Source organism: Microtus pennsylvanicus, chromosome 14 (genome assembly GCF_037038515.1).
Source record: "Microtus pennsylvanicus isolate mMicPen1 chromosome 14, mMicPen1.hap1, whole genome shotgun sequence".
Taxonomy (NCBI): domain Eukaryota; kingdom Metazoa; phylum Chordata; class Mammalia; order Rodentia; family Cricetidae; genus Microtus; species Microtus pennsylvanicus.
In genome coordinates this window covers 18,985,364-19,012,556 of record NC_134592.1, presented here as the reverse complement: position 1 = coordinate 19,012,556, position 27,193 = coordinate 18,985,364, and the positions used below count along the sequence as shown (strand labels likewise).

The 27,193-nt window shown below is 43.2% G+C and overlaps 1 protein-coding gene across 1 annotated transcript in view; it reads left to right on the top strand.

Annotated features, from left to right (window-relative positions):
* Positions 1 to 14,659, top strand: part of Ttc8 (tetratricopeptide repeat domain 8) — a 51,617-nt gene extending 36,958 nt beyond the window's left edge. The window contains exons 10-14 of the mRNA XM_075947945.1: positions 6,705 to 6,844; positions 8,241 to 8,415; positions 8,717 to 8,839; positions 11,329 to 11,412; positions 13,940 to 14,659. Of these exons, the coding sequence (XP_075804060.1) occupies positions 6,705 to 6,844; positions 8,241 to 8,415; positions 8,717 to 8,839; positions 11,329 to 11,412; positions 13,940 to 14,056 (639 nt within the window). The 3' untranslated portion in view covers positions 14,057 to 14,659. The remainder of the gene's footprint in view (positions 1 to 6,704; positions 6,845 to 8,240; positions 8,416 to 8,716; positions 8,840 to 11,328; positions 11,413 to 13,939) is intronic.
* Positions 14,660 to 27,193: the final 12,534 nt, after the last annotated feature.

Genomic DNA, 27,193 nt, shown 5'->3' with positions numbered 1-27,193 from the left:
AGGAATCAGCTGAGTTCCCCAGTGCATACCTTCCTAAGAATAGCAACCTCAGGTCTTCTGTTAACTCTTCCATGCACACGTGTATTCCTAGGTGTAACATGAATGGATGTACTACTATGAATGGAGGTATTACTATGAATGAAGTGTTGTAATTTCTGTTTGATGATGGTGGATAGAAATGCATTATTTTTAAAAGTCAGTTTGATATTAGCCATTTCTCAGACCCTTTGTCCTTCCTTTTGATAGAAGATTTAGCTGTCAGCATCTTTAATTATGACTGCTTTTCAGAAGAATTCCATCTATGCCTGTCTGATGCAGTCACTGTTGCTAAGGCTGGGACAGGCCAAGGCTCTGAACAGATTCCCTGGCCTCCAACTCGCCATCCTCCTGCCCCCATCTCTGGAGTGCTGGGGTTGCCCTTGTGCACCACAACACCCCGTGGTCCTATAGATAACAGTGCTTTATTGGCTACCTTCCCCTTCTCTTCTGAGAGGAGTTGGCAGCAGCAGGAAGAGGGGTAGAGAGGAGAGTGGCCTACCTGCAAGGACCCTGTAGAGCCCCCCCATCCTCCACCCCGCCAGGACCCTGTAGAGCCCCCCCATCCTCCACCCCGCCAGGACCCTGTAGAGCCCCCCCATTCTCCACCCCGCCTTTGCAGCTAATTTCCTTTCTGCCAAAGCTTACCACACCAGAGCCAGATTTCTGGAGGCTTCCTTTGCTCTTTGTGTGACGGTGGTATAATTAGCTAAGTCCTTAGTTTGCAGCCACACCGCATTTGCCTCTGAGGACTTTGCTTTCCTCTAGGGTTTCCCCTTTGTGTTCTTTCCTTACCGCTGTGTTTATTCTGTCATGGTCTGCGTGTTTCCTGCTTTACAGTGAGCATGTATAACCTCTGCTTCCTTGCATTTCTTACAGATGCTTTCTTAAGATATGCATCTTTATTAAATTTTTGATGCTTTGGAAATTTTTTGAGGCATTTTGGTAGAAAGGCCCTCATTTTAACTATTCTTTGCCAAAAAAAAAAGTCTGAAATTAGAAACCTAATCTTGGAAATGTTATTCCAGTGGCCTTTCAACTTTATTGTGTGTGGAAATTGCCTCAGGCATGTGTAAGAAGTATGGCCCATCAATCTCTGTCGCAGGCCTTTGTATTTTGAATGCGCTCCTTTGCTATTCTGAGCAAAACCACTGCAGAATTCACATCCTTGAGCTATTTGCAATTTTACTTCAAATAATTCAGCTGTAAGTATAGTTCATATTTCATGAATTGGCTCAGAAATAACCACTTTAAAAATCACTTAAACTAATATCAAGTTTATTGCACACTTGAGGCAATATTTACATACAAGGAAATGTTATTTTAAGTATATGCTGTTAAGATCTATTCTCGAACTATTATGATTTACCCAGTTCTGATGCAGGAATAAGTTTAAGGACCAAAAGAGACTCCACATGAAAATTTAGGATGTGACAAAGATTGAGTTACTGGATATTAATTAAATACTTTAAAGTTAGAGCAAATGAACAGATGTTTCATGTATTAAAACAATGATTTCAGCCAGATTTAAGCTGTGTGTATGTGTATACATATATGTGTACTATGAGGCCAGAGGTCACCTTGGTGTGAGGCCGTAGGAGCCATCTCACTTGTTTCTGAAACTGGGGCTCATCAATTAGTGTAGCCTGGCTAGTTGCTGCCTGGCTGGCCCATAGGCCCCAGGACTCCCCTTGCCAGCACTGAAATCACACAGAAGTCACCACAGCTGGCTTTTTAATGTGGTTTCTGGGCCTTGAACTCAGGTCCTCAGTGTTTCTGAGACAAGAATTTTACTGACTGAACCATGTCCCTAGCTCTCAGATTTAAACTTTTAAAAAAGAGTTAAAACTTCAAAACATGAAACTATTCTGTAAAATATCCTGATGAAAACAACTTAGGGAAGAAATGATTTATTCAGCTTACAATTTTAGATTAAAACCCATCACCGAGGGGGAAGTCAAGGCAAAAACTTAAGCAGCTAGTCACATCTCACCTCTAGTTAAGAGCAAAGAGAGAACAAGCACACCTAGCTTGTTCTCAATAGGCTTTCTCTTTTCATACTGTTTAGAACACCATGCCTAGGGAATGGTGAGCCCCATGATGTGTTGGTTCTTCCCTATAGCAATAGTCAACACAGCCCCCACAGATATCACACAGGCTAATCTGGTCTAATAGTCAACACAGCCCCCACAGACATCCCATAGGCTAACCTGGTCTAGATAAGTCTTCATTAAGACTCTCCCCCTGGGTGATTCTTGGTTGTATCAAGTTGAGAGTTAAAACCATCCAGCAAAGAAACCATGAACATTTAAAAAACAAAACAAAACCATAAGCAGATTATTTGTATAAATTAGAATAAGGAAAATCTTTTTATTTATTCAGTTATTTTTTTTTGTGTATGGTGGTTTTACCTGGATGTAAGTCTGTGCACCGCAGCGCATGTTTGGTGCCTGTGGCCAGAAGAGGGCTTTTGTGAGCCATCATGTGGGTGCTGGGAGTGGAACTCAGGGCCTCTGGAAAAGCATCCAGTGCTCTTAACCACTGAGCCACCTGTCACTTTTACCTGAGGAAAAGCTTTTTATCCAAAGCCAAGTAATAAAGGCATAACAGTAAAGACTGATGTGTGAGAACGTTCATTCCCCTACATAGATGTCCTATATACCAAAGCCAAGCACAGCGGTGCACGCCTTTAATCCCAGCACTGGGGAGGGAGAGGCAAGCAGAACCCTATGAGCTCAAAAAATAATCCTATGTAGAAAAAAATTAAATAAAATCAAACTTAAAAGGTTAGGATATCACCCAGGAAAATGCCTGCCGTGCCTGAGGTAGATGGCAGGTGAGAGTCCGGTAGGTGTGGTGGCCGCGCCAGATGCCACCTCTGGATCTTGGGCTCAGCAGCCTCCGAAACATAGCTGAACACCTTTCTGTTCACTATAGATTATTCTCCCTGTGCTATTCTGCAACAGCAGCACAGAATGCCAGTGATAGAGGGCCAAAGGCAGGCTAGCTAAGAAAATAGACACGGGACACACATTGGCAACTCACAGAAAAAGCAAGTGTGATGTCTCATTTGTTAAGTGCCCCATCTCTGTCAGAATTAAAGAGTTAAAAGCTAAACCAGCCATAGGCCACTTCCGAGTTGATTGGACTGGCAGAGGTGAAAAAGTTCCACAGAACCTAGGCTCCCAAGGGTGTGAAGAAACAAATTCCATGTGTGAGCACTGTTGACGGTTGATACATGGTTGATGCAGCCCACCGGGAAGCTTTTATAGTCACCAAGGAGAGGTTGAACCAGGTTCTTTGGGGGGAACTTTTACTTTGGGAATTTCCCTCTAGTAGAGTGTACAGCTATGCAGAGATGTTTTATATCTTGTTCTTTTGATTAAAAAATGTAAAGAAACCAAGGTTCGCTGAAAAGGAACTGGGTAGTTTATGAGAATGTGACATGTTTTGGTGAGGAAATACAAACACACAATGGGCTGGTGTGATAACTCTCAGTTAAGAATGTGCTTGCCTGGCTCAAGGTCAGTCCTCAGAACCTACAGAAAAAAGGGCCAAATGTGGTGGTGTGCACGTGTAACCCCAGCACTGGGGAGGTTGGGACAGGAAGATTCCTGGAACCCAATGGCCAGCCAGTCTAGCTAATGAGCTCTAATTTCAGTGAGAAACCCGTTCTTAAAAGAAAATAGGGTGAGCAATAGGGGAAGTCACCCAGCATTGGCATCCAGCCTCCACACACACACACAGACAAATTAGTGCACAAATAATGTCACACACAAGAATGAAAAAGTGCTCTGGCTGGCCCTTGGCCACTTCACTGAGAACCATGCATCAGTGGCACTTGGTCTTCAAGCACCTGCAGCCTAACCCAACTGGGAGTTATATTGCAGGCCAGTGAGTTGCCCTGTCGCAAAATTCAAACTGGCTGGTCGTTGAAGAGTGACAGCCAAGGTTGACACATGGCCTCCACATGCATGTCCATACATGTACACACCCATCTATACGCATAATAAAACACATGCACGCACATATGCGTATAGACTCACAAGACCCCTTTTCCATATTTGAACATCTCTGACATCGGGGTGCGTCTTTCCTTGCATTACCATGTTGTAGTTGTACAAAGTAATGGGGTTCATGTACTTTGATCTTATTTACCACCTCCTCGCTGTCTTGTGTCCTCCCTCCTCCTTCCCCCAGTCATCTCTCTACTTTTATGTTTCAAGTCTTTTTTTTTTCTTGAGAGAAAACATACTTATCTTTCTGAGCCTGGCTTTTTTTCCTTAACATCAATGACCTCCAGTTTTATCAATTTTCCTGCAAATGACATAACTTTGTCTTCTTAATGGCTGAATAGTATTCCATTGTGTTTATATATACCACATTTTTCTTTTGCTCCTTGTAGCCAAGTAACAGCTGTTATGTAGTTTTCCTCATCTGCAGCCCTGTGAAAACCTGGCGATTATTCCAATTAACCAACATGGTGAAGATGGTAATTACTTCTGATTGTTGCCTGAAAGCTTTTGTTGACACCTGCTGGTTAAATCCAGAAAGCACAGGCATCAGCCTCCCAAAGCAGGAGCTTGCACGGGAATCCTGAGCAGTGGTGGGGAGCAGTGGTGGGGAGCATTGTAGTGGATCTCAACCCTCTTCATCTCAAAGATGAGAAGTAGGTGAGGCTACAGACATGGGTAATAGCTAGATACTTTCATTCTATACTATGTGCCTGTCAAGGCTGCTCATTGTATCCCACAGACATATAAAGTTATTAATAAAATTTAAAGAGCAAAGCACTGAGTGCACAGACAGTACACGGATGACCAAGTGAAACGGGGACTTGGAAGAATTTGACTGTGTGTGAAAGAACTTACTTTACATACTTCTTTCTGTGTATAAAGATGCAAATGTGGTCTGGAGTACAAGCCTGGTCAAGTGAGTCTTGTACCAAATACTAGTTCTGTGTTTAAAGAAGCAGTGTGTGGTGCTTCTTGCAGTTGGCAGGGTCTTTTGGATTTGATTTAAAAAATGGTTCAGATCTTACATTAATAAGAGTCCTCCTGTGGTAAGACCAAGTGTGTGAGTGATAATGGGTGTCATGTAGCTTGAGAGGCAGAAGAGATCTGTGTGAAGTTGGACATAAGGAAAGCTTTCTGGAGGATGGACTGGTCCTTGAGGTAGATGTAAGAGGTGGTACCTTCATTAACAATATTTGTTGAGCCAGATGTGGTCACATCTGCCTGCAGTTCACCTACTCAGGCAGCTAAGGGAGGAGGATAGCTTAAGCTCGGGCTCAAGTCCAGACTGGACAACATGCTGAGAATATGCCTCAAATTTAATAAAACTAGTATTATGTCATAGACCTGCTAACTGCCCCATCCTGGAACTCAGGCCACACCCCTCTTGGCTCTGGGACAGAGCTGACAAAATGTGCTGTGATTTTTCCAGCACTTAGAATGAATTCAGTTCTCTCCCTTTCACTTAGAGCTATGAACAAACCCAGCCCCGGTCCTTGGACTTAGGACAGCCTTGAATTGTGTAGTTTTACCTAGCGCCTCCCTTTCTGTGACCCATGGAAGGTAGGCCAGGCCAGGTTAGAGCCTGGTATGGAGCTTGCCCCACCTCATCCCAAGAACCTGCAAGAGGCAGCGACCACCCTTGTCCTTGAAGGTCCTTCTCCTTCAGGACCCTCAGGCTGAGCATGGTGGGCATCTCACCTGATGAAGCTCCATTTTGGGAATTGAAGTTCTCCCTTGATGAAATCTCTCCTGATGCTCCCCTACTTTGGGGCCTATGGTGACTATTCCTCATCAAAATGCTTTCTCTCCTAATAAAGGTCATTTTGTGCACACTTCTTTTTGCAGACTTGATTTCTTTTGTAGGTTGGAACAATTAGAGACAATATTTGTGATTACTAGTGTTTTACAAATGAATACAGCAACTGCAGAAGGCTCTTTTTTTTTTTAACCTATGTATGTGTTTCTAAACTAGGTCTGGGTGGCTTTCGATTCATTCCTAGATCTGGTCTTTCTTTGGCCTTCTCTTCTTGCTTAGTACAGCCTGTAGTCAGCCACCGGGCAACTCCTTAAACACGAGGCAGCTTGTTTGGGACATGCTGCTGTTTCTAATCCCCTGATGGCTCTCAACTTAGTATGGAGTCTGAGGCTCTTCACAATGCCTCAACAGGTCCTGGCTGCCCCTTCTCCAGGCTCACTTGAAAATGTTTCTTCTAAGTGTTTTCATTTTAGGACTGTGTGCTTTGGTCTCTCTGCCAAATGAAACTGCCCCCTCCCCCCGGCCCCCACATGCTGGCTCCAACACTTCTCTTCATTTATAGCTCTGTTAGACAGGGCTTCTTCCAAGGTGACTGAGAACAAGCAGCCCCTGCCTCCCTTTCGCTCTCCCCTCACCCTACCCCGTTTCTTTCCATGGCTCATCCTTCCCTGACATTACACTGACTCACTTGTTTGTCTTCCCCCCAGCTGTCATCTCCTTGGGGACGATGACTTCATGTTTTTGTTCGTATTTCGTCCCTACTGTCTAGAACAGAGTCTGACATATGGCAGGCTTGAAATAAATACTGTTGAATGAACGAACTTAGTCAGAAAAAAAAAAGCAGCTTCTTGTCCAGTGTTAATAAAACGTTGCTCTTCTGTCTGGATGGGGACTAGGAAATGAACAATAGTTCCTCTGCGGCGGAGTACTACAAAGAAGTTCTGAAACAAGACAATACTCACGTGGAAGCCATCGCCTGCATCGGAAGCAACCACTTTTATTCTGACCAGCCAGAGATTGCGCTCCGCTTTTACAGGTGGGCGTTACATTGCGCCTGCAGCCAAAGTCAGTGAGACAGTACAGGGATGGAATGAAAACGTAGAGAAATGCTAGAAAGGCCACATGTGTATAAATCTAAGAACTGCGTCTCTTGGCTGCTTCCTGAGGTTAAAGTGGTATTCGGTACTTTGCGGGTGTGCAGGCTGGCATCCTGGAAAAACAAACCTGTGTGGCCAAGTTTTCATTTTAGCTCTGTGTGAGTTTATGCTAGTTGTCAAGAGGCTAAAGAGCTTCTTGAAATAGTTCTTGCTGCCACTGCCCCTTACTACCACAAACCTAAAGGCAGGGAGCCTGGAGCAGGAAGGTTTGCAGGTGCTCTGTGTTCTGAACCTTAACGAGGACTTGAGACAGGGTCACCTGTTCTGTGAGACATTTTCAGCTTTTCCCAAGTATATTATAGTCTGGTTCTGTTTTGAGCACATTCTTATTTTGTCCCTTATGTGGCTTCTAAGCTACACTTTTTGATCATTACGTTCACTGTTTATCTGTGCATGTCAGGGAGGGGTGCGTACTGCACGGGCTTGCTTGTGAAAACTAGCTCCCTTCCTTCCGGGGCTCTCCTTCTACTACCCCAGTCCCTGGGATCAAACTCGGGTTGTCAGGCTTGGACACAGGTGCCTTTACCAACCAAGCCATACCAATGGCCCCTAAAATTCACTTTCACCTGGTGGTTTCAGCCCTTATAATATACAGGGACGGACTGGCAGCTGACAAGCTTTTCTAAACACATGCTGGAAGCATAAAATAAACAGATGCCGCCCCGCACGTGTACAGCTGGCCATCCTCCCCACCCCTAAAGTGGGTCACGGGCTTCTCAAGCGGCCAGGCTGGCTTTTCGTTTGTGTGTCTGAGCGCTGTCGGATTAATGATGCATAGAAGCAAAGCAGGGCTCTTGAGCTTCCTTGGGACAGCTGAGTGCGGAGCACAGAGACCCACTCCAGTCACACCTTTCGTGGCAGAGGTTCCCTGGAGTGAGCCCTGTAGCACACCTGTACCACACAGTACACGGCAGAATCCAGGGCACTACTGAAGGCTTGGTGGTAAGCATGGAGCACACTCCGCAGGTTGGAGCAGGCGTCAGGGAATTCCTTGCAGGTACTGAGGCCTCTGAAGTAACATGTATGAACTTATGTGACCACTTCTCCTTTCTTTCTAATAAAGCTTTTGCAGGGAGAAAACAAAACAAAACAAACCACTTTCCCTACCTTGTCCCTGGACACGTGCCCTATGACAAGTTATAAGCATTGTTTAAAACATTTATTGATATGCTTGTGTCAATGTTCACCAGGGGTCCCAAAATTATTAAATGAATTGACTTCTAACAACGTTGGTAAAGGTAGTCTAACAGCAACTTTGTGCTCCTCTTTGGAAAGACGCCTCTTGCAGATGGGAGTTTATAACTGCCAGCTTTTCAACAACCTGGGGCTGTGCTGCTTCTACGCCCAGCAGTATGATATGACTCTGACCTCGTTTGAGCGTGCCCTTTCCCTGGCGGAAAATGAAGAAGAGGCAGCTGACGTCTGGTACAACCTGGGGCACATTGCTGTGGTATGTTTTGTGTGTGTTGCGTGTATGTCTATGTGGTGCATGCGTGTGCATTTCCTGTTAAGGACAAAGTCACCATATGTTCATGTGAAGAAATTCTCAGACATAATAAATCCAGCTGACAATTTGGAGCTTTTCGTCATTTTATATCCTCAAGTTAAATTCATGCACAGAACTCCCACCTCCCCGCTGTGATTGGTGCTGGTTTTCTCTATGCAGCTGGGGAGATTTATATTCCAAATGAGGGGGGGTGTGGCGTGGGGAGCCTGTGGCTTCATGTGTGCATGTGCACTTTTCCTTTCAGGGGATAGGAGACACAAACTTGGCCCATCAGTGCTTCCGGCTGGCCCTGGTCCACAACAACCACCATGCGGAGGCCTACAACAACCTGGCCGTGCTGGAGATGCGGAAAGGCCACGTTGAACAGGTCAGAGAGGTGCATTTCCTCAGAGGAAAGCTGGGACACTTAGCCCTCGTTATCTGTTACACTTTTAAAATAGCTCTAGGGTCCAACAGGCCTGGTTCTTAATCCCAGCTCCATTATTACCAGCTGTGTGGCTTTGGGCCCGTCACTTCACTTCTCTGCGGCCAAAACTGAACATCTGATTTATTGGAATAACGTACACCTCCATGTTCTTCTCCCACCTGTGATGTAGCTGCTCCTGCCAGGGCCCTAGCAGCCCCCTTTCAACCCCTTTTCTTTTTTCCCCTCTCTGGTACTCCTGCACCCACACTCTTTGGCAATCCTGTCACCCCTAGCTTGGTGTGGTCCCTCTTCTCTACCCCACGTTCATCTCTTTCCTGCACACACACACACACACACACACCCGGTGGGCACTTTACTGACTAAGCCACCGCCCCCACACCCCCTACAAGGGAGACTACCGAGCGACTTAATGATGAGTGAATAAGGCAGCAGCGCATCCTCCTCTGAGGAACCTAATGGATTTTGTTATAAAACTATCATTTTATTAGTGCTTTTTAAAAACCCCCCAGTTCCTTCTCTTTCCATTTGGACTAAAGCCCAGGCGTCCTGGCCTGGCCTGTGCAGGCCCTACATTCTGGTCCCTACCTTGGAGACTATATCCGTGTGCTCCTTTCTCACCGGCTTTAGGTGCATGAGCAATCCCACCGCTCTACAGACACACAGGGCTTTGTCTCCCTTCGGGCCTTTGCAGTGCTCCAGATCTTGCCGTGACAAGTTTCTTTTCGTCACATGAGCCTTAAGTGTCATCTCCTTGGAAAAACCCAGCATCGGTCTAAGAAAAGCCCTGGAGGCCTCGCACATCTTGTGGTGTTTCCTTTTTCTTGTTTTACTAGCTATCTAGCTATTGGTATGTGGAGCAGACTGCTGGCTGTTGAAAGCAGGGACCGCGTCTGTTATGTAACTTCTGCGTTCTCAGCACCAGAAACAGCACCTGGCATATGGGAAGTCTAAGGCAGTGTTGCTGAAGGGGCCGGGGACATGGCTCAGTCAGTAAAGTGCTTGTCACACTAGCTTGAGAACTTGAGTTCAGATCCCCAGCACCCACTTAAAAAGCCACTGCAGCCTGCATGTGTACCTCAGTACTGTGAGGCGTGTGTGTGTCCATATGATTTCAGATGTGTTGAAAAGTTTTATGTCCCCCATTTTATAGTAAAATCTAGTATCTACTGTCTTATATAAGTTGGTGTCCTTTTTTCCATTTCAAAAAAAATGATGCATGAATTTGTTCTCAGGGTCTTTGGGTTGCGGCGGGGGGTTGTTTAGTGGCATGGTATGAACTGTGGTACACACATTACCATCTCCTGTTATACAAAACATGGTCTGTGCAAAACATGATTGTGTGAAATGTAGCCTGTTTCATGCTTTGAGTACTTTTGTTGGCTAGTCCATACCAACCTGACACAAGGGAGAGGCTTTGGAAAGGAGGGAGCCTCAGTTGACAAAATGCCTCCATAAAAATCAAGCCGTAGAGTAATTTCTTAATTAGTGGTTGATATGGGAAGGCCCAGCCCATGGTGGGTGGTGCCATCCCTGGGCTAGTGGTCCTGGATTCTATAAGAAAACCATGAGGAGCAAGCTCATAAGCAACACCCCTCCAAGGCCTCTGCATCAGCTCCTGCCTCCAGGTTCCTGCCCTGTTTGAGTTCCTGTCCTAGCTTCCTTCAGTAGTGGACTGCAATGCAAAAGTGTAAGCCAAATAAGCCCTTTCCTCCTCAGCTCGCTTTCAGTCATGGTGTTTCATCACAATAGGAACCCTGACTAGGACAGTACTTTAGAGAAAGCTTGCCACTTCCTGTTGCTGTTTCACTTAGCAGACTGATCAGCAGGGTCGTGAATGTTTGCTCCATCTCATCCAACACACAACTTTGAACTTTGAAATGACTGTGAAATGTATTGATGTCAAGTTGTTATGAGGGAACAGACTGTTAAAGCCGCCTAAGTTGATCTCCAACGAAAAAGCTTAAATCAAGAAGACCTTTTTTTTTAAGCTTTGAGAAGATCGTATTTCAAATTATATATCATGCTGAAATGCTAACTTTATGAGGCAGCGGGTCTTTTTTTTTTTTTGGAATTTTTTTTTTTTTTCGAGACAGGGTTTCTCCATAGCTTTTGGTTCCTGTCCTGGAACTAGCTCTTATAGACCAGGCTGGCCTCGAAGAGGCAGCGGTTCTTAAATAACTTCCATCTACCCTATTCAAGTCTCTTATTTCCTCTTTTGAAGTATGGATCACTAACATAATTTCGCCAGGCTGTCCAGAGTAAGCTATATTTTGTTACATCATTGCACTTCCTGAGGAATGTCATTTGTATTTTCCGTGGGATTGTTTTAAGTTCCTGTCCCAGGTAAGTTTTGTTTTAACCTAAAGAAGTCATAGCTATAGTCTAACATGCGATCATATGGCTGCCTTCTCTTCGTTTCTTCCCCACAGGCAAGAGCGCTCTTACAGACGGCATCCTCTTTAGCGCCCCATATGTATGAGCCACATTTTAATTTTGCAACCATCTCTGATAAGGTATTTTCTTCCTTTATTAATTTATCATCTGACACATTCTTGATCTTTCTTGGTTTAAAAAAATACAGATTGAATGAATACATTTTAAACCTTATCTTTCTGAACAGAAGGTTGATTATTTTCAATCTGAAAGAAATGACTTTTTAAAATTTTTTATCACAAATATCTTCACTTCAGGAGATTATGTAATAAACTTTATCACTGGGTATTGACTAAAACACCACTATAAATTGCAGAAGAAATCTCTTACATTTTGAAATACCACATTTAATCACTAAAGAACACTTGTTAGATAATTCCTGGCCCAAGAAGGATTTATAATAGACTTTTACAGCAAAGGAATCTTGTCCATTATCTGCAGATCATATTTCCACCACACCTTTCTCAGGATTGTTGTGAATTAAGGCTGGTAGTGAATGCTGTTTTGTTATGAGCAATACGGGGAGAAGGTAGCTGTTAATATTCTGTTGCCAATCAGTTAATATCCAGAAGTCAACAGAAAGAGTGAGCTATTTTCATAAAACACAGACAAGCAAGCCAGGGCACCAAAGCATCTCAGCATTTTTACCCTTGAAAAGTAAGTCTGTCTTGAGGATTAAGAAACAGTTCAAAATGTTTGTGATATAAGTACAGGGTTTTATTTACTAAAGACATAAGCACTGTATCTTTATAACATGATCACGAAATTATCCATGTGTCTGTTTTGAAAATAGAAAAAGCTCCCACTCATATTACAATTTGGGGAACAGCTACTAGATACCAGCTTCTGTTGCCGCTGCTTTACTTACCTTCTTGAATTCTCCGCAAAACCCCATCAAGGTTTCTTTGCTGAGCTTCTCTGTGTTCTAGGCCCTGTTGTTAGCATAGAAGACATAGCAAAAAATGAAGCAGATGAAAACTGCTTCTTGATGCTTGCATTTTCATGGAACCTGAGGCTCACAGAGGTTACAAGGCATCCATAGGACTGCTGTGGAGGCTGTAAAACACTGGGCACAGGAAGCTAAGGCAGGAGGGTCCCTAGTTCAAGGTTAGACCAACAAGATCCAGTTGCAATAAAACCCAAACAGCAGGGGTCTTTGGGGATGAGTCAGTGATTAAGAGCACTTGATGGTCTTTCAAAGGACCAGAATTTGGTTCCCAGCACCCACGGCAGGTCACAAACACCTGCAGCTCCAGCTCCTGGAGATTCTGCATCTCTAGCTTTGGCAGCACCTGCACACACATCCACATACCCACATGCACTCACACCTATACATAATTAAAAATGATAAAACATAAACCTGAAGCAAAACAAAGACACACCCTAAAGCCACCTAGCAACGTGAGATTCCAGACTGAAGCCCAGCTCCTATGATGCCCTTCCATCTTGCACTGTGCCGTGCTGCCACTTAGTTAAAGGCACAGACACTTTTTATAGGAAGGCCAGCTCACCTGAGGATCAGTGTACCTTTATGATTCTTATTCTTATAAGATAGTTCAGAAAAATATTATAAAATATGAGTAATGTTGGCAATGTTTTGATATATTATAATAATGTTGACAATATTATGATTTTAAAAGGAAACCATTTAAATATAAAATACATACATATATATGTTATTAAAAATCTATCAAAGTTGAATCATCTAGATTTTTTGTGCACATACTAAAAATTTTCTGTCTTTTTAGAAGTGCATGCATGAATGAAGGCAGATTATTTTTCTTTGGTACTGGACATAAACAGAGTTCATTGAACATTAGAGATACCCTTTATAAACTTAAAAACCAGTATCTGCCGTGCATTATTGTGTTTAGTATCACTTAGAACCCCTCAGAACATAATTTATATCTTTTAAAAACAATTTATTTAATTTTATTTTATGTGCATTGGTATGAGAGTATCAGATCCCCTAGAACTTGAGTTACAGACAGTTGTGAGCTGCCATGTAGGTGCTGGGAATTGAACCCAGATCCTCTGGAAGGGCGGCCAGTGCTCTTAACTGCTGTGCCATCTCTCCAGTTACCCTCACCCCGTCTTTTTTTTTTTCTTTATCTTTTTTGGAACAGGGTTTCTCTGACTGTCCTGGAACTCGCTCTGTAGATGAGGCTGGCCTTGAGCTCACAGAGATCTTCCTGTCTTTGTCTCCTGAGTCCTGGGATTAAAGCTGTGTGCTACCAGTGCCTGGCCTTTATATCTTAAGTTAATATATTTTATTTAAATTTTCTGCCTAAGAGATACTATGCTAATCAAATGTCTCTGTTGGATGTTTCATTTATTATAGCTATACAGGCCTGAGTCTTTGCAAATGCCCTTGTTTTTTTTATACTTACTGTGCTCTTAGCAACAGAGAGAGAAAACACGTGTTTCTGATTCATAACTAAACAACTATAATGGAACATATGTTACTTATATAATTTTATTTACCTCATTATTTATGATGGACTTAAAATTTAGATAATTCTAAACTGAATAATTTACTTTTGAGAACTCTTGACATCTTTCCAATACGTAGATCTTATTCTGTTCCTGATCTGGTATTTCCTACAGATTGGAGATCTTCAGAGAAGCTATGTTGCAGCTCAGAAGTCTGAAGCGGCATTTCCAGAGCACGTGGACACACAGCACTTAATCAAGCAGTTAAAGCAGCACTTTGCTATGATCTGATCAGTCCTCAGACCAAATACATCTCCACAAAGGGCCAGTGCACAGGAGAGAACAATGTACACATTTGTAGCCATAATGTCATGCAGACCTAAGAAGGTAGCATAGAATGTAAACCAAGCCTGGCGGTGGTGGCGCACACCCTTAATCCCAGCTCTTGGGAGGCAGAGGCAGGCGGATCTCTGAGTTCTAGGCCAGCCTGGTCTACAGAGTGAGTTCCAGGGAAGCCAGAGAAACCCTCTTTTGAAACAAACAAAAATACTATAAACCAGAACCTACCTTAAGAAGTTTGTTGTTTTATAAGGTAATATTTTAAAAGAAAGATTTAAGTATTTCCTGGTTTTGCTTTTCATTCATTGTTAGATACAGACGCTGTCGAACAATTATGTCATGTATGTGGGGAGCATTTCAGCCATATGCTCCTCACCCCATTATTCCCTTTGTCCCCGATCCAGTGTCACAGTCACTTTCATGTCATCTGTACATCTAGTAGTTTAAGTTTCTAAGTAAAATCTAGAGGCCACACTTTAGAGAAAACATAAAATATTTGTTTCTCTGAAACTGACTCAACTTGTGTATATAAAAACATTTTTTCACTTTGCATGAGTTTTTATTTCATTTATCTCTGATGATACAAATTAGTTTTAGAAGCCCATTAACCTTATATATCAAACTGTTATCTTAAGTTTACTTGAAATGATGTAACTAGCTAATGTGTGCCCCAGATGCCCACTGGCTCACATCTTGACAAAAGTTAACTCAAAACAAGTTATGAGTTATGGACAAACTTTTTTTCCCTCCCTCTGTTCCTCCCTCCCTCCCTCCCTCCCTCCCTCCCTCCCTCCCTCCCTCTCTCCATTTCTCTCTCTCTCTCTCTATATATATATATACATGTATATATACTTATATATGTGTATATGCATATATATATGTGTATGTATATATAGATGTTTAGAAGAAATAACATGTGTAAATTTGTACCACACAGTGATTTCTTAGCTGAAACTCTAGAATCATAAAATCAAAAAAAAAAAAGAAAGAAAAAGATTCATAAATTTGAATTCTTGGACCTTTAGGCCTATCATGCTTCCAAAGGCATTACTAAGCATAGAAAAATAAACCATTGACTGGGAGGAAATATTCTTAAGGGCAGTATGTAGTTTATAAATGACTTTCATTGAGAATGAAATTCAAAACATGTAAAAAGGCTGGAGATGATGGTGCATGCCAGTAAACACTGAGGAGGTAGGGGGGCAGTTTGAGGCTAGCCTGAGCTACACAGCATGACACTATCTCAACCATAAAGTAAATGGAAACCTCACCAGAAATGGCATATTATATGTGGCAAATATCCACACAAAAAGATTCTCATCTCAACCAGGATTTATCCCTGCTGCTTGAACTGGCTTTTTGGAACCCATTTGGAGGGATGCCTTACTCAGCCTAGATATAGTGGGGAGGGCCTTGGTCCTGCCTCAAAGTAATGTGCTAGACTTTGTTGACTCCCAAAGGGAAGTCTTACCCTCTCTGAGGAGTAGATGGCCCGGGGGAGGGGGGTAGAGTGTAGGTGGAAGGGGGAGGGAGCGTGAGGAGGGGGAGGGAGTGGGAACTGGGATTCATATGTAAAAAGAGAAAAGATAGTTTTTTTTTAAAAAAAAGTAATAAAGGAAAATATGCTCATATCATTAGTCATGAAGAAAATGTAATTAAAAACTAAATTAGAATAGCTGAAACTTAAATGGATAAGACTGAGTTCTGGTTATCATATAAACAGTTGGAACTTTAAAATGTTCACTTAACAGACTTGGGTGTGAATGTTCATAGCAACTTTATTTGTAATAACCCCAAACTGGTAACAACCCAAATGCCTATTAACAGGTCAGTGGATAAACTGATACAACCATACAGTGGAATACTATTTGGCTTTAAGAAGGAACGAATTGTTGCTGAAGCACATTAACGTGAGTGAATATCAGAGAATGCCGTTGTCTTAGTTAGGGTTTCTGTTGACGTGAAGAGACACCATGACCATGGCAACTCTTACAACGGGAAACATTTAATTGAGATGGCTTACATTTTCAGAGGTTTAGTTCATTATGATCATGGTGTGACATGGTGGTGTGCAGGCAGACATCTGTGGTGCTGGAAAAGGAGCTCAGAGTTCTACATTTTGACCTCCAGGTAACAGGAAGTGGTCTGAAAAACTGAGCATGGCTTGAGCATATAGGAGACCTCAAAGCCTGTCCCACAATGACACACTTCCTCCAACAAGGCCATACCCACTCCAACAAAGCCACACCTCCTAATAGTGCCACTCCCTATGAGTTTATGTGGGCCAATTACATTCAAACCACATAAGCTTTGAGCAAAAAACAAACAAACAAACAAGACCCAAACAAGAAAGAGAGCATGTGCTGGCGCTCCCCCTTATGTAAAGTTCTAGAAAGTGCATCCTAATAACTGTTGCTTACAGGGAGACACGTAGAAAAACCTTGTGATGGACATATTTATTGCCTTGATGGTGGTAACAGCTTTATCAATATATACATACATATATCCATCTTACCATATTGTGTACTTTATGAATGTATGTATAAAATTTACAAATATATATTTACATGCACTTTATTATAGGTCAGTTATGTCTCATTAAAATTGCTTTAGTTTTTCAAGGAAATTGTGCCCTTACCAAAAGTCAGCTTTAGTATATGCAGATTATCCTTAAATAGATATGCTTAAAAATTCTTCAGCTATTTAGACTGGAGAGGTGGCTCGGCAGTTAAGAGCACCTTCCTGAGAACCCAAGTTTGGTTCCTAGTACCCACATCAGAAGCTTCCACCTGCTCATAACTCAGCTCCAGGCAGCACAACACAACATCCTTTCTGGCCTTTGCCGACACACAGAGGCATAGATACACATTTTTAAAAAAGTGTTCAGATCTGCAAGTTAACTGACATGGCATGGTGTTTTTTATAGGCACTGAGTTATTGGAAGTCATAGTTGCCTGTAAATGTTTCTTACATGAAGATATATTGAGACCATATGGGGGAAGTCTTTGGATGAAGTGTTCTGTCTTGGAGAGTCACTGGGATTTTGACAAGAGAGGAGAAGGGTGAGATATGGCAGGAGGAGTTATAGAGAAATGTTCTCGGCCCGGCTAATGGGTGGACATGTTTAGCAGTCACTCAGATATGACTCTGTGGGAACTGAATAGCAGGAGTGGGCTGGTCATGAGTTCACTCTGTGACCCATGCAAGAACTGGGAAGCAGAGGGGTTGGAGTTTTACTCAGAGTTGGGAGGAAGCAAGCAGTTTGTATGAGCTGATCTGTTGATGCAATTTAAAATCAAGCAGGAGTTGAGAAGTGAGATGGCTCTGCTGCGGGGCCTGAAGACCCGAGCTTCATCCTTGGCATCTATGTGGGGTGAAGAGAGAGCTGACTCTTGTAAGTTGTCTTCTGATCTCCACAGCAGGGGATACACACACAGAGAGACACACACAGACACACACGAGAGAGAGAGAGAGAGAGAGAGAGAGAGAGAGAGAGAGAGAGAGAGAGAGAGAGAGAGAGAGACTAATAATGCAAAACTACCAAACCAAGTGGAAGAATTCAAAGTCAGATATAAATTCTAAACCAAGTTTTCTAGGAAGAATGTGAAAATGAATCTATATGTCAGATAATAAAATAAAATGTAACCACATAGCATATGTTACTGATCAGATAATTCACCCCACATTTCTGCTTTGTTACACCCTTTTCTCTCTTCCCATCTGGCTAAAAAGCCTAAGAACTTCGCTTGGATAGTCGCAGCTTATGCAGGGAGTCTTGCCTCTCACAGATGGCGCCTCATTAATTACAGCTTGCACCAAGCAGTTTTCTCAACAAGATTGTTGTCTGTCTACACATGCAGGGTGACTTGTCATGCAGTGTTTCTGTATTTCATTGGGAATTGTGGAAAAGGAAAATACTAATATTTACTCCTACAGTGTTTGTTATAATATTCAAAGTAAATGTGCAGGGCTGTGGTCATTCTGACAGATGTCGAGAACCGCTTTGCTAAATGGTTCCTAAAAGCACTTTTGCCTCTAAATCCCTTGAGTCACCAATGAGGCTCCCTTAAGAAGTAGAGATAACCCAAGTGTCCCTGTAGCTGTTAAAGAACCTATCTATCAATGCAGCTGCAGTGAGAAGCTTCCTGTACAAGTCCAACACAGACCTCGGGTTCCTGAAAATAGGGCTTTAAGCTAAAGACTCCAGTCCATCCTTTGGGTCCTTTGTAAGACATGTTTAGAGAAAGAACATCGTAATAGTGTTTAACATGTGTTATGCACCTCTTGCTTGTAATATCACAACTCTACTAGTTATCTGTTTAGTTCCCAGGTTAAAGTTGTGTTTATTAAACTCTCCAGGTCTCCCTCCCTAGACCTGTGCTTGGAAACATTCTTCCTCAGCCATACTGACCATCTTTTAGGCATACTACATGCAGTAAGGCAGTGGGCCTTACACATGTGCATCAGTTTGCAAAGGAAGTAGATGATGCTGGTGGTCTGCCATAGAAATGGACTATGTTGCTCAGCTTCTCATTCTGACTCTCCTAACTTTGAAGTGGGCTTGATTTTATCTGATCGTCCCTGATAGAATTCCAAGCAGAAAAAAAAGTCCCTCAAGGCCCTTTGAGTGCAAAGAACTCATATTCCTAGTACTGTTCTCTGATCATGACAAGGCTTCCTAGGGTTATATCCTTGAAGCTCATTAAAAAGCGTCTCTCTAAAGTCTACAGTGACCTTCACTAGCAGGAGCAGGTGAGGACAGAGCTGGGGAAAAGCTGAGGCGTGCAGGTCACCATCCCAAGACTCCACTCTATGCATGAAATTTGAAACTAAAGCCTTCTGCTTTCTCTGTTTAAAATAACATGTGGATCTTGCAATTAACTCCCAAAGAAATGTGTATTTTTTTTTAACAAAAAACCTGTTTCCCACATCCTCATATACGGCAGCTGCTCTGGGACAGGGGCCAATGTTTTAGCTGGTGTTTTCCCAGTGGTGTCCATGTGTTTCAGCTGTAGGCAGAGAAACAAATTCTGATCTCCCTCTGCCCCATGGACTTCCCTACCTGCCTTTGCCCTTGCACAGGTGTGGGGCTTCAACTTGACACGAAGGAAACCATTTTGAGTTATAGGAACCATGACCATGCCGAGTGACTCTGACTAGCTTTCTCCAGAATCTATAAATAGTCTGCAGAGTTTTATGACCAAGATTCTAGACCCATCAGCACCAGGAATGTGTCCTGTGTCCTTGGTATTAGCCGGAGCTAAACCAGCTCCAACTTGGCTTGGATGGAGCCTTATGCTGGCCATTCTATCTTCCCCCTTCTTCTGATCCAGTTTGTGAGAATTCACCTGTCTTGCTTCAAGATACATTTCTTTACCTAAGTGCCCAATAAATTATACTCTGTGCAATCCCGGGTTTGTCTGCCTCTTTCTTTGGCTTTGTTGCATCGTGAAACTGATTCTCTCACATGGGAACCAGCTTTTGCTTGAACACCAGGGCCCAGATTCTTACCCTGGCACCACTCAGCAGCACCTTCTGTTCTGTTTCCTTACCAAAATTTGCCCAGTCTGCTTCCTTCCATAATGACTGCCAACTCACTGTCTAATCATGATAGTTTTGCTTCTTCCTTTCAAGTAAAAGACTTTGGTGTTTTCATGTAAGATCTTAGGTGCCATGACAGACTTATAGGAAAGAGGTCTGGGAACAAGATACCATGCGTCATGCCACCCCTATATATAGCATTCCTTGTAAAGACACAACTCTAGGTAAATCTAGTCTTAAAATCTTTCTACCATGGCAGAAAGTTGTAGAACCTGTCTTGGTTTTTTTTGTTTGTTTGTTTGTTTGGCATTTTTGTTGTTGGGTTTTTTGTTTTGTTTTGTTTTTTTGTCAGCGTGATACAAGGTACAGTTATCTGATAGAAGAGACTCCAGTTAATAAAATACCTCCATCAGATTGCCTGAAGGCAAGTCTGTATTCATTTTCTTCATTAATGATTGATGTAGGAAGGCCCCGCCCTACACCACTGTGGGTGGGGCCACCCCTGGGCAGATGGGCTGAGAAAGCAGTCTGAGCAAGCCATGAGGAACAGTTGAGTAAGCAGCACTCCTCCATGGCCGCTGCTTCAGTTCCTGTCTCCAGGGTTCCACCTTGATCTCCTGCCCTGGCTTCCTTTCCTGATGGACCACCATGTGAAATTGTAAACTGAAATAAACACTTTCCTCCCCCAATTCTTTCAGTCTCGGTGTCTTTATTACAACAATGGAAACCGAACTAAGACAGAATCTAATTCTAAGTAACTCTTCCAAGCTCTCACCATGGCGCTGCTTAGTGCTGTCCTCAGTGCGCTTTAATTTTTAAGTCTGTGGGTGGGGTGGGGATGGAGTGGGGTGGGGATGAAGAGGAAGAAAGGTCGGCCTAAGCCTGTATTGGTCTCCAGGCTCCTGGGAGTTGAAAAGAGAGTGTCTATACTTGGGTATACTTGGGTTACCCTTTGAGTAAGGCCATTGAGAATTGAGGCTGTTTCTAGTGTAGCCTGCTGAAACTCGCAGGATCCACTCTCCGTAAGTAAAAGTGTTAATTACATTTTCAAAGCTGTAAACTCAACACAGTGTTTTTGGAAGGCGGTGGGAGGATGAGTAAGTGTTTGGAGACACTTTCTACGCTGGCTTAGTTCCCACATCTATTGCTGCCCACATGGTGCCAGGCAGATGACACCTTTGAGGGTGTGTGTGTGTGTGTGTGTGTGTGTGTGTGTACCTTGAGTAGGTGTGGGTGGTGGAGAGAATCATTTTCCTTCTTTTGAAATTAGGTGTTTATCTGGAGATAAACTGAAGGTCGCTCCATAAATACCACTCAGGAAAATTAAAATCTCTTCTCAGCTTTAATACGGGGATAATTGATATTCATGTGATTAAATGTGTGTATCAGTCTGCCATCTGGAGCAGACCTGTATGTGGAAGTGATACAGCCCCTGACTCCAACGCACGCTTTTCCAGCATGTCCCTGTTCCTACCCTCTGGCCACAGCTAATGGGGACAGCAAAGTCACTGGCTGCACAACACTAATCTCATTCTGTCACAGGGTGGTGTGTGCTAGGGCTGCACGACAGAGTTAAGTAGCTGCGACCCCAGAGAAGAGTCAGAAAACATTTCTATCAGCGTCTGCCCTGACTGGACGTTATGTAAGCCCTTGCACTACCAGAATAGTGCCTTTTCTTGTTATGTAAGAGGCATACTCAGTTGAAGGCTATATTTGCTATCGATACCCTTGCCCTATATTATTCAAGACCCTTAGACATTGCATTTACCATGTGCTAATTTGTTTGTTTCATTTATTTGTTTTTTGTTCACTTGATACAAGCTGGGAAGAGGGAGCCTCAGTTGAAAAATCTCTTCATCCAGTTGGTCTCTAGGGGTGTTGTCGTGATTAAGTGATTGGTATAGAAAGCCTAGTCGCTGTTGGTGACGCCACTCTTGGGCAAATGGTCCTGGGGGGTGTAAGAAAGCAAGCCAAACAATCCATGGCGAGAAAGTAAAGTGTTCCTCTGTGGCTTTTGCTCAGGACCGGCCCCGTGTTCGTGCCCTCCTTGAGTTCCTACCTTGGCTTCCCTCCGAGGTGGAGGCTGTGATAGAGATGTGAAACTTAAACTTCTCTCAGTTTGCTTTGGTCATGGTGTTTTACCACAGCAAGAGAAATCAAACTGCGATACCATGTTACGTGCCCAGTAATTTCATTTCACCTTATTTGTGTCTTTCAAAACACGCATTTGTGGTTGTTATTATTGAGGATGCTTATTTACAATTACCATGTGAGTGCTAATTTGATCACTGGCTTCCTTCATATTAGTAACATCTGGCTATGGATTTTCCACTCTTACCTCTCACGCTTGCTATGTGCCTCAGACAACTATTTGCATATTATTTGTAAGAGAGCCTTTGGGCTTTGTTTTGTGTGACATATAACACTTTATTCTGTTTATTATTCAATAAACCTGTAGCCTTACTACTTTTTGTTTATTACACCTATGCAAGCCTACAACATCATAGCATATATATCATCTTAAAGGAGACTAATTTGTGCTTTACATAAAATTGCATATGTGACCATGTAAAACATTCAGCTTGGCTCTTTGCTATCAGCATGAGTTGAAACATCTGATTCCTTCTCTTCTTCCTGTCCTAAGAATGGTCCAAGCCTTTAATAAGCTTCCATTCTATAGTGTCATGACACCGAAGACTCCTGAACGGTATCTTCTTGACTTAGCATCGTTTTATTTGGGGAGTTCACAGTTCTGGAAGCAAGAATCTGGATGTCATCTACAGGAATGGACTCCCTCCGAAGGCTCTCGGGAATAATCCTTTCCCCTCTGTTCCTGGCTCACGAACAGTCTAGTCTTCTTTGACCTGGCTGCATCTGCTTCTGCCTTTGTCATCACCCAATCACCTTCCCTCTGGGATCTATATATCCTGTCCTTTGTCTCTAAGAACCCCAGTCATAGATGTGGTTTGGATATGGTTTCATTGTGGCTCCCAAACATCTCTGTTCTGGAAGCACGGTTTCTAGTGTGGTGGGCTTGATGGCATGGAGACCGGCACAGGTTTAAGTCAGTGGGGTTAATGCTGGCCTTGTGGGCCCACTTAGCTCTCTCTCGAGTGAGTCGTTATAGAGAGAGAAGTCTGACCCTTGCGTCCTTCTTATCGCCTGTCTTGCCTGTGATTTCTCTCACTTGCACGTGTGCCCACCGTGAGGCCGTCTGCCATGCTGTTAGGCAGCCAGCCACATTGCTCTCACCAGAGGCCCAATAAGTGAGGTCTCCAAAATCACAAGATAAATCAGCCTCTTTTCTTTATAAAGTACATGCTTTTAGATATGTGGTTATAGGAACGGAAAATAGACATGTATACAGGATGCATCGTAGAACAATATAACATCCTCTTAACTATATATCCTCAGGGACCCTGTGTCCCTGCAAATAACAGCATTCACTGAAGCTTCAGGGAGAGACGAGTACTGGAGGATGCTATTCGCCCAGTCCAGTACAGGGAAGTAGTGCTTGGTCTATTGAAGGAAGCCTGCCACTCCCATCATTTCTACTGTGGTCGGTAATGCCTGGAAGAGAGCTTTCAAGTATTGGGAGAAAAAGTTCTTTGTAAATGGCATATAGGGAGAGTAAATTGCTCTTCCAAAAGCAGGTCCTGATGGGGGAAAGAGACTGAAGATTATAGCTGTAAGCCCTGAAGAGTTTAGAAAAAAAAGAACTCAGAGCAGTGATTCTCAAATTATGAGTCACGACGCCTTAGGGGGGGTCACATATCAAATAACCTGAATATTGGATATTTACATATGATTCATAGCAGTAGCAAAATTATATCTATGAAGTAGCAACAAAATAAGGTTATGGTTGGGGGTCACCACAACATGAGGTGGTCACAGCATTAAAGGGTCGCAGCATTAGGAAGGTTGAGAACCACCGCCTTAGAGGAATTCTATTCTGTTCTCCAGAAGCCACCTTTCCGTTGAGTCCATGTGGAAGTAACAAAACCTCCTAGAAGAAATAAGGGCTGTCATGTGCGTGGTAGAATTATTGAATTGGGGTTCTAGCTTTCAGGCAGGGATGGCATAGGCTCAAAGTGTGGGTAGTGACAATGGCTGTGAAGTAAAGGAACATTATCAGGGGTTAAGGAAGGAATTTTCTGGGAAAGACTAGTTCAGTGATGGTTCTCCTCAAAGGTGTGTTCACTGATCAAAGCACAGGAGTACACTCAGAACCCCAAGGGTTTCCTTCTCTCCACAGAGCACCTGGTAGAATCCATTCATGGCCACATTTTAAGGAGTGCCCACAGCTGATCGTGGAGTCACATTGTTTGGAGATGGAAGAGCCTGCACCAAGAATTTTGTGCCCCCCCCCCTATTATTTACAGACCAGGAACTCATCCCAGCACCTCTGCCAGCCTGGGGAAGCATGTTTCTGAGCCAGGACATGTTTTTGTGCCCAGCCACCCTGCTACCTCTGTGCAGTAATCATGGGGCACATCCTGGCATGGAGCAGCTGGACTGTGCCTCTTTGGACCCTTGGCAAGGCCCTTTGCCTCCTGGTTTGGGATTATGCTGGAACATAATAATGAACCAGGGAGCAAGCAGAACAATGAAAGGGGTAAAGAGTCCCCATAGTGATGGAATTTCAGGGGATCGCAAGGCAGTGACAGAGGACTGCAGTTATGCTAACCCCCTTTTAGGTGTAGTGCTAAGAACCAAATGGAAACCCTAACAGTTCACACACACACACACTTGGGGACAGGGTACACAAGTGGGGGACAAGAGCAATGACGCACAACAGTCATTATGGCCACACTGTGTTCAATGACACAACAATAATCACCTACGATTATTTCTTCCAAAGACGCCTTTCTGTTGAGGGCATTGTTTTGCCATTATTTCAAACAATCCCCTTCATCTAATCCACTTCCCCAAACATGACCAAACTGAAAGCCAAACAGACCTTACAACGTACCCAGAAGTCGAACCCAATCCTAAAAACAGCAAACTCTCCCGCAGCAGAGCCAAATGGCAGCCGAGTCCCAGGGAACGCATCCCATGGGCAGCATGATCAAACTCCAGTGAGGTCAACAACCTGAGTGGTTCTGAGAACCTTACAGAAGCCCTGAACATAGCGACAACAATGGGACCTCTCAGGCGACTCCCAGCCTAAAATTTCGTGATTTATTATTTGTGCCTTTTTAAAACAGTAATTTTGTCTATAAGATATAACTGACCCATAAGCTCACCTTCTTTCAGGGGATAATTGGAAACAGATTTAATTCAAGTCCAATAGTTAATTCAATCCCATCTCCTTCTCGGCAGCCCAATATAACCATGTATTTGATGATTTGAAGTCTTCCACCCCAAAATGTGTATGCATATATATCCTCCAGGCAAACTTTTCATAAGACCTATATTGCTTCTTAGAGAAAACTCGGAGATGTAAAATCCATTTCTTATACAATTTCAGAACTGAACTAGGAGGTAGTACTTAACTTTCATGGGAAATGGAAGTCTTTCCCCTAAAATCATTATTCTGAGTTTCCTTTAAAAAGTGCTTTAACATCATATAGTGTAGAATTAACTTTTTCCTGCCCGTGAGTCTGTCTGATAATCAGAGTTTGGTAGTTTTGTGTCATTTGCCCACAGGCTTCTTAATGGCCTACCTAGGGGACACAGGAGAAAACGGAGGTTGTAGAAGTAGCCTGAGGGGAACAAACCTAGGGTAGGTAGAAGACCACACTGCCGCAGAGACCTCCTCCTTATGGTCAACTGTTAGTGGCATTTCAGCAAGCTCGTGACATTTCACTAAAGCTTATGCCATTTCATTTACTTATAGGGAAATCCTTGGAGTGTTCTGTGTTTCTCGGTGTGGCCTCAAGTTACTTAAATGGGCACCTTTCCTCTGAGAACTATTTGTCTAAAACCTAACTGCAAGCAAGGCATAGTGGTGCTTGCCTGTTATCTCAGCACTTGGGGGACTAAGGCAAGACTAGCTTAAGGCTAGTCTGAGCTACATAATGAGACCCTGTTTCAAGACAGAAGCAACCACACACACATACTCACACACACACACACACACACACACACACACACACACACACACACACACGAGGATCTCAGGAATAAACATTTTCTTTCTACCCTCATGGTTGGTCTTTTATGTTTATTCATGTGTTGGAACTGTTTACAGAAGTATCATTGACTAATAGCTGAGTGATCACCATAGCAACCAAAGAACCCATCATCTGAACCATATTCTAGGTCAGTTCATGTTTACTGTCTTCTATATCAAATGATGGATTCAAGGAAAAACAAGCCTCTAAAAGGCTGTGGACAGAAAGTTGTCATTTATTCATTCACACAACAATTTTATCTTGGGTCTAGTTCGTTTGAGACAGTGAACTGACAAGGTCATGGATCCCCTTTAACAGAGCAGAGACGTTCTTGTCCCAGAATGGCCTCATCAAGGGCACACGGTCATTCTGCCAGCCTTGCCAATGTAAGACATGTGGGCTGACCCCCGCCTTCCCCAAGGGAACTTCTGTGTGCTGATTTTATCCCAGTCCCTCTCCTCATCAAGCACAGGATCCATGAGTCAGACAGCATCTTGGAGAAGAAAAAAAACCATATTTAGAATAATTTTAGAAAAAGGAGACACGAGTGAGCCACTTTTAGAACCCAGATATCCAAACATGAGAAAGGAGGGAAGAAGGAGAGAATATGATGGGTTTTTCCTCTTCCATCTGCAATTCACTCTTGACAAATCAGTTTGGAAGAAAGCTCAGGTGATGGGCCTTTGGTTGCCATGGCAATTATTCTACTGTATGCAGCCACTTAACGCATCTCTAATTTCCCTACAGAAGCACATACAAGGTCAGCAGAGGACACGACATGCTTATCCCAGGCTCCAGGGGGGAAAAGCTGGACTCTCTGTGTGGCACATGACCAACATTTCTTTAAAATTAATTTCATTCCTGAGAATAATAGTGGTTATCTTTAATCTTGAATAAAATGAGGCTAGTTTGGACTCTGGCAGAGGAGAGGCATAATAATAATATATTTGCCTAATTCATCCTACCTTGATTTTAACCTTTCTTCCAACAGCTCAGTGAAGAAGAGGGACAAGGTTTCAGAGGAAGACAGGGTGTTCACACAGGTTACCCCAAGACCTCCCTTCTTCTGTCATGGCCCATATTTTTTTTAACCTGGAATAGTTTGATTAAAATTAGATGTCTGATATTTCTATGCATACGCACACACATAATGCATTCTGATTACTCACTTCACCCCCCCATCTCATATCTCCCTCCTATCCTTATCAATATCCATCTACCCACCTATCATTGGCTTTGTTTTATGGTCTGATTAGTTTAACTGGGGCCATAGTGTGACTGTTATAGAGGGACGATCCACTGGAGTCTTAGAGGGTCATGAGTGGATACACAGGTATAGGCAATGACCCCTCATCCCCTTTGCCTGAGCCTATCAGTAGGATAGGGCTCCTACAGAAAGAATGTAAGAGCTGGAAACTGTATAGAAGGGCTA